Source organism: Chelonoidis abingdonii, chromosome 2 (assembly GCF_003597395.2).
Source record: "Chelonoidis abingdonii isolate Lonesome George chromosome 2, CheloAbing_2.0, whole genome shotgun sequence".
Taxonomy (NCBI): Eukaryota; Metazoa; Chordata; order Testudines; family Testudinidae; genus Chelonoidis; species Chelonoidis abingdonii.
In genome coordinates, this window is record NC_133770.1 from 193448777 (window position 1) to 193456902 (window position 8126).

General features: G+C 44.5%; 1 protein-coding gene across 2 annotated transcripts in view; it reads right to left on the reverse strand.

The window, feature by feature from the left end:
- Nucleotides 1–5194, reverse strand: part of NFATC1 (nuclear factor of activated T cells 1) — a 148562-nt gene extending 143368 nt beyond the window's left edge. For both annotated transcript variants that reach the window (XM_032788377.2, XM_032788396.2), the window contains exon 1: nt 4694–5194. In XM_032788377.2, coding sequence (XP_032644268.1) covers nt 4694–4844 — 151 coding nt within the window. In that variant the 5' untranslated portion in view covers nt 4845–5194. The remainder of the gene's footprint in view (nt 1–4693) is intronic.
- Nucleotides 5195–8126: the final 2932 nt, after the last annotated feature.

Sequence of the window (8126 nt, forward strand, 5' to 3'; positions counted from 1 at the left end):
TGCAGTGCAAAGCCGTGCTACATGCGAGATGTTGTTGTCTGGTCACAGCAGTGCCCCTGGGTTGACTTTTTTTTTTTTTTTTTTTTTTTTGGCTAGCCGTAATATGTTACATTTAGTTGCAGCACCCACTAGTGCCAACTGCCATAAAAACACATTACAACGGGACTTTTAACATTATCTATTGTATTGTACACGTACGGTGCGGGAAGTCTTCAACTTCAGTCTGAGGGGAATTTGCAAATTGTTTAATGACTATCTAAAAGAGAAGCACAATGCTTCCCTCCCACCTCCCCGAATTAGTGGGTCACATAAACGTTATTTCCTCTCCTTTAAAGCTCTCAAGAAAAGTTCCAGTGCTCTTTGAATGGTGTCTGCTGTATTTTGCCCTGTTTTGTTTTAAAAGTGACACTTTACAAGAATGTTGTTCTTCTCTATTGGGGAATATATTTATTTCGGATTATACGAGCCAGTTTTAAAGACTACACAATGCAAATAACTTCACCGCTTTAGGAGCCAGGACTGAGATGAAACTGTTGAGCTTCCAGAATTTTTAAGGTTGGATTTCAAAGGAATATTTTGAAAGCAGTTATGGAAACGACATTCCCTTATAAACTCAGGGAATACCATTTTCCAGGCTAATGTCTGAAAACTCCATTACAAAGTGCCAAGAAAGTACATTTTTTTCGCATCAGAATTCATTGATTTTTTCTTTCCATCACAAAGTGTTGTGCAGCAGTTACAAACTATCTCTTATGATTTACACAGTGCTGGCCAACATATGTCCTCAGGCAATTTACTAAACTGATGTTGAACTTGTGGTGGTCTCTGACGTATTGTCTGATTGTTACAGATACGCTTAAAACGACTGACATTTCCCCAGTCTTCACCTACAAGTCCAGAATTGGGATAGGCTGAGTGGGGATTGGTTTGGGAGCGAAGCGGGCTGTAGTGTCTGTGAATAGCACATCTGTGCAGTCGATTGGCAGGCCAGACTGCTAAGACATTGTGTAATGCTTGTGTACCAACCTTCTTTGCCTTTGCAGGGTTTCCATTATTTCTTTGCCCCCAGCTGTTTGTTCTAAGCTGCAAGGCTGAATCACCAGAGTATGTAAAAAGCCTTGGCATCAACTTAAAGCAACCCTCCGGAACAGGAGGATCACTAAGGTGGCTGGTTTAAAGGTTTTGAGGGAGCAGAAGAAAATGGTGGGAGAATGGGACACCTTCTCCACTGAGGCTAATAAATGTACTCCCTTTCTTGGGCCCTACAGCCAGCACTATCAACCTAAATCTATATTCAGGCGTCTGATTTTCTAAGAGGCCAAAGAGCCACGGCTGCTATTGACTTCAGTGGGAATGCTCGGCACGACTGAAAATCAGGCCAGGTATTGCTGCCTAAATATGGATTTGGTGCCTAACTTTAGGCAACCCGGGTTGAAAATGCTAGGCTTTGTGGCCGTTGGTTTCCTAGGCGTTGCTACTTTTCGCTCAAACCGGCAACCTATTCAGAACTTCTCCTTGAGCCTACATGTTGCGAGTTTCATTTTCTTTTTACCCAGCTACACTTCGCTCTGGTTTGCCCTGTCTTAGAAATAGTTCTCAAGCAAATGTTTGTATTTTGTAGCCTTTGGGGTCTGAATTATAGCTAAAAGCGCGGATAAACTAGAAGTGCACTTCCTAACCAAAAACCCAACAAACCCCTCAAGTGTTCATAGTCACTCATTAGGTTATTACTGCTGACCCAAGGGAAGACATTCTATAAAGTCAATATCATTCTACAGCTGATTAGTTTTCCATCACTTCAAACTAGTTCACCTTCCCTTATAAGAAATAGTAATAACAAACTATTTGTGATTAGCGAGACATACTTGTCCTCCGAGTCCCTGCCAATGATACACGAGGAGGGGCAGGAGGAAGGGAGACTCATTACAAAATATCCGCTACATTTATGATTGAATCGTTTTCATTTTTGTTTCTACACCCTGGTACCTTCGATATTGATCGATGGTTTGGAGCTATTTATTCACAGACAATTTGATTTGTCAGTCCAACAAATATTAGTGCCTCCGGTGAAATGTTGAGATTGCCTCCGAAGAACTGCACAGGAATACAGAACTCAAGCGATGGAATGCGTTAAGATTGAGTGAATGTGTCCTGTCTGTTAACAACCTGGATTAAAACAAATGCCATTAACCTAGGGAGACCCGCATTACTTAAGGGAAAACCTGTTTTATTTCCATGAAGAAAAACTCTGTAAATGGTTGCAAGGTTACATCGACACTCTTCCCGCCCGGCCCCCAATGACTTTGAGGCAGATCCTCAGCTGGTGCAAATTGTCATAACCCCATTGACTTCAATGGAACAATAACAATTAATACTAGCGGAGCCTCGCCCCAGTTATGTTCACCACAGTCTGAAAGACAGTTTCAGCTTTAAATAACAGTAATGTTTGATTAGTTTTAACGTACAGCACTCCACACTTCGGTAGATTCCAAAGCATCATTATACTGATCCATAAGGCTTTATAATAGTAACTTTTCCCCCCCACTAAGAGTGATGCGATAGTTTCTTCACAGTTAAAGTTTAAAATAATATAGTTGATTGTTGCCACTTGGCAGTGGTAAGCCTTAATTTGGAGAGAGTCAATCTTTACTTGTAGAGGTCCCCTATGTATTTACTGGATTACATCATTCTTTCTGTTGGCCTAATTTCTAAGCCCCTTGAAAAAGATATCAACAATAAAGTGAATTATTGCAGATAGCTTGTGACATTTTAGCACAGGAATTAGAAAAGTTATTTAATTAAGCAGGCAACCATAGAAATAAAGAGGAATCTCTCTTTTTAAACCGTCCCCACCCCCCGCCCATTTATGTTTTTGCTTGTTTGTTTTCAGGATTTTTTTTTTAAGTTAAACATTTTGGAAGTCCTCTGCATGCAGCATTTGAAAGTTCAAGAAGGCAAAAGTTATGACATCTCTACAGACATTTACAGTTACTTACTAATATTGCAATAGGTAACTTTCATCTAAAGAGGCATTTGAATGATTTCAGTATCCGAGTCCAATAATCCAGCAGCACTTGTATTTATTGTACGGGAAGGATTCTTTCAATTGAAATCTAGTGAAACCAGCTGTGCAGAAAAGGTAGCCTAGCATGCTTGTGCAAACTCAGAAAATAAGCAGCAAGTTCTATACCCCAGAGCTGCTCGAATAAACACTATTGACTAATTTCACTATCGACTTTTTAATCACCTTGTCCTTTTAAGATATTTGGCTTTAATTACACTGAAGAGCGATATATCAAACGCCCTCCCTCATTTGGAAGACTGAAGGCTTGAGTCTATACTGAACCCGGTTACTGTACTGATTCCAAAACAGAAAGCTGAAACGTACATGACACCTGCCAAGAGAGGAAAGCGACTTATCTGTGCTACAGTCTGTCATTCATAACAAAAAGAATGGCGATTCCACCAAAAGGCTTTGATTGTAATACTATTCTGTACAACAATAGTTTTATTATTGTAGAGTGTGCCACGGGTTCCCGATGCCTTAGGGGAGAAAAATGTCCCGGGACTAGAACTTCCATTTAAGTCACTGGATCAGGCCCTTGGTTTTTAAAAAAACCCAACAACTAGTGGTCAGAGGTTACCTTATTTGCAACCCTAAACATGGGCTAACAGTAAAATATTTCAAAAGATCTGCACCCAAGATCTTTTCCCCTTAACTTGGCTAATGTATTTTCCCATTTAGAACATTTTGGGACTGTGGGTACCGAACGAGCATTCAAAAAAGGAAACGAGTTGTCATAAATAGCATAATGTGTACTATAATTGCATGTTAGGAATTAGGACACAGTAGGTGTGAGGAAACATTCCCTCTCGTGTACATGAAAGAATAAAGTAGTAAAAACTTCGGAGCTTTTGTTTGTTTGTTTTGATACCCGGGAGGAGGGATCATCATTATTAGGTTTCAGATTACCCTGAGACTTTTTGTTTTTGCAGGGTTTTCTAATTTTTCTAAAGGTTACACATGGTTTTAGTTAAAGGGTGTATTCTAGCAGAAAACCATATAGCACTTCATCATAATACAGTCGTTTCAAATATGCTATTTGCATGTCAGAAGTTAGTGGTTAAAAATGATTCAACAAGCTAACTTCGCTCTGCGCACTATAACTCCGTGAAACATTAACACACAGCACACACTCAGCCATACTTTAACTCCACAGTATCCTGGGATGCCTTGAGCTGGACAGAGAACTGTTCCACCCTGAGCCTGCATTAATCAAAATACAAAATAGATTTAAAAAATGGCTCTGTCCGGTTTAAATCTAAACAGATCCTGCCTGTGATTCTGACAGGTCCACCGAAAAAGCACTCCATTGTATTTTATTGTGCCGCCTGCAGCTCAAGGATCCAGAAGCCAAGGCCAAGTTCATGCAGCGCAAGAGGAAAAGGAGACACCTATTGGCAAAAAGTCGCATTCAAACCTCAAGGCTGCTTTGGGGAAACACCAGGGGGACACCACTTCCCAATCACTGCAGCCACTGCCAGCAGCGGCCGGTCCTCTTCCTCCGCGACACGAGCTGCCTCGGGCACGGTCCCGGCCACACTCTTCCACCCTCCTCCCCAAAATGCAAATCCCAAGCAGGAGCAAACAACGGGGCATGCAAAAACCTTTTTGAAAACCCCAGGTCTTTACCTTCCTCTGCTGATTTCATGCTGCTGCTGCTGCTGCTGCTGCTGAAGGGGCAGGAAGAGCGCTGCAAAGCCACCAAAGTTTCTCTCCGTCTAGCTGGATCCGGAGGTCCGGCTAGAAAGTACTTGGAAGTAGGAAAGCCAGGGCTTGGCATCCACTCGGCAAGGAGGAGGTGAAGGCGGGGTGGGAAGGGAGGCGATCCCTCTCGCTTCTTTCGCCCCGCTTCCCGCACTCTCTGGCTTGCTTGGAAACCAAGGTGCGGTGTGTGTCACCCTCCTCCCCTCCCGCAGTGGAAGCCAGACCCTAGAGGGAAACGTTAGATGGCAGCAGCTGTCCCCAGGGCAATGTCACTGAGAGGAGAGGGCGAGCGAGTGGGCACAGCCCAGGCAGTAGCGCTGCGGCAAGCCCTGCTAGGGAGCCCCTGGGAAGTTCGCCTCGCTCCCTCCCTCCCGTCTCCCGGGGTCTTATGCAGGGGGGTGTATTCTGATCAGTGAGCATGAAGGATCTGTAAGTCTCTCTCTGACGCAGGGCTGCGCGGAGACGGCTGCCTTTTTAAAGCTGGAAAATACCCCCCTCCCCCCCGCCTTCTTGTCCCAGCCCCTCTCCCCGCCCAGCGTCCCGTGATGTCACGGGGCCTGCCAGTTCCTCTCAGCTGCACGCGCGAGAAGCCAGCAGGAGGCTTCGAGCTTCAGTGCCAGGGAGAAAAGTCCGAGCGGAGCCCCCTCGCTCTCCTACCTCTAATTCTGCTGAAGAAGCAGCTCCTGCTGCTGCAGCTGCACAAAGACCTACTTTAATCGGAGCGCACACACACACACACACGTCCCTATCCACCCCCAGAAACAGGCACCCTCCCAAAACTCATTAGATTTCTAAAAGTTTGTGAGTGTCTGTTTCAAATGAGTAAGCAGCACATTTAGTCCATGAAATAAAAGGAGGGAAGGGCGGGAGCAGGGGAAAAAAAAAAAAAAGCCCTGCATGCTGAAATCATTATGTAAAAAATCGCAGGCTTCCCTCGCTGTGGAAATTTGGAAAAGAGCATCCACTGGCAGGCAAGAGAAAGGAAAATCCCATTCTGCTAAATTACTTACAGACTCGACGGATTTGATTTCAGCCACTCAGATTTATTATTAGTTTATTTATTTATTATTCCGTAACTATCAGAGCAACACAACCTCGTCACATCGCTTAGGAGCTGGGGGAAAGAGAACAGCGAAGGGGTCCACCCACAGCCCGCAGATAGCATCTCACAGGACCTGTCCTTAGTTCAGACAGGACACAGTGCCAAAGCTTGTAGTAACTGGGAGCGACAGGCTTTAAAAGAGTGCGCGCCGGGGGTTAGAGGGCGGGAATATTAGTTAAAACTTCTCTTAACTCAATCCATTTTCCCTTTCAGTTCCTACCCTCTCCCTCTGCCCTCTCAGCTGGCAAAAAGGGCCATACTTTCTTGTTGGAGTTGGACAGCAGCAAATGGAGAGTTAGAGCGGTTAAAATATCTGGTGTATAAAAAAAAAATCATAAATCTGTTACATGACACCCAGATGTGGTTTAAAATAAATCCAAAATAAACGAAATTCTGTCTGCTTCTGGGGAACAGGAGGCCATAGAAGATTCTTTGAGGCAAATTATTGTTCTAAGTCATTATTGAAAATGTTCCACCTCAAACAATGAGCCCCGAGAAGAATATTTCCCCCCAAATGAGGAACTGTCCATTCAGATACAAAGACGAAGAAATGTCTTTCAAGGCAGACTTTTAAAAACTTTTTTTTCAAGAATCTGGAAGGGATTTTGTTTATCTATAAACATGAAATTCAAGTGAGTTCAATGTTTGCTTACTCTAGCCAACTTCAGTAACTTATTCCTACAAGAAATGGAACCAAATTACTAATTATGAGAAAGCAAAGCTTTAATTGTTTCAGTTATCTGTTGTTACGTAAGAGGCTTCCAGATAGGAAGTGTGTGTTATACGATTTAGATATACTTTATATGTATACGTGTAGGGAGGGAGAGTTGGAACAGTTATTTCTTGTATTCTCAGGTATCACTTTCATATCATATTACAGAAAAGTGAAAAAAAAATTTAAGAGTCCAAGTAGAATCCTGTCTAATCTATCCAGGTTTTTATATTTTTATCACTATGGTAACCGAATGCGTGGGCGACGGATGGAATCGGTCCTGAATAGTAGCCAATTTCTTTTTGAAAAGTTGGGAGTTTTGGAAGATTTCCTTCCTAGTCGGTCACCTCTCATTAGTTGCAGAAAAAAATATTATTAAACCACATCAGTGCTTATTGATCCAACCATTAGAATAGCAGGGGACAGTTACAGGTCAAGTGAAGGGGTAATCATAAATAATCTGCTAGGGGGCACGGTATTTTTACTCCAGCCATCTTCACTTCGGAACGCCCTTTGATTTTGAGCTTGTTCTCCTTCTGTGGGACTTTGTGCTTTTCAGTGTCAGATACTAAGGACCTGGGCTCGGCACATAAGGGGTGTTTTCTTCTTGGGGGAGGGGGGGAGAGCAGCGGGACAAATGAGCCAGAAGACAAGTGCGGATGACAAATTGCAGCTATTATTTTAGTCTCTGTCTTTGCCAAAGGAGTTTTTGGAGCTACCTTTCCAGATGGAAAGCGCCAGCCCTGTGCGCTCTGGAAAGACGCTTGGGGAGGTGTAAGGTCAACCAAAGTGCTTGTTTTCTAACCGCTTAACGTGTTCGCTGTACATTTTAATGGCATATCGATTTTGGGGAGCTACTTGCTTGGCGGTGAGAGGAGCAAGGAGACCCTTTCGCAGGAATGCAGAGCAAACCCAGACGCCCGGCGAGTGAGTCACTCTGCTGAACGAACACACACACACACACACCTCTCTCTCTCCCGGCAGTAGTCCCTACAATGTAATGCTCACACATCCAGAGACAGTCCCAACAAACCTCCAGCGGCTCCCCTTCCCGCCCCCCTACATACATAAAGTTAGGCTGCTCTCTCGTTCCTTGCCTCTTTTCCTGTCTGCTTTCAGTGCTTTCCTTTCCCCCCTCTGCACTGAAATGACGGAATCCCCAGTCTGTTTCCTCCTGTTTAATGCCGTTGCCTGGACCACCATGGCTTTGCTCCAAGTCCCAGGGAGTTTTCGAAGGCGGCAGCAGCAGCAGCAATCTCCGCAGCCAGCTAACCGTGGCCGCCTGGTCCAGAGCCCAGATTGCCCAGAGCGCCGCTCGCAGCTGGCCCCAGCTCCAGATGTTCCTGACGGTGAGCTGGGCCCAGCCGGCCTCTAGTTCAGGCTGCTGCTGTGGCTGCCACCCCAACAAGGAATTGCTCCAGCTCCACCCCTCGCTGCTGCTGCTGCTCATCTTCCCTTTTCCCTCCTCCTCCCTTCTCCTGAAGTTTGTTTACAGCGGCTACTAGGAGCGACTGTTACAGGGTTTTATTTTAGGAGTAGGTGAT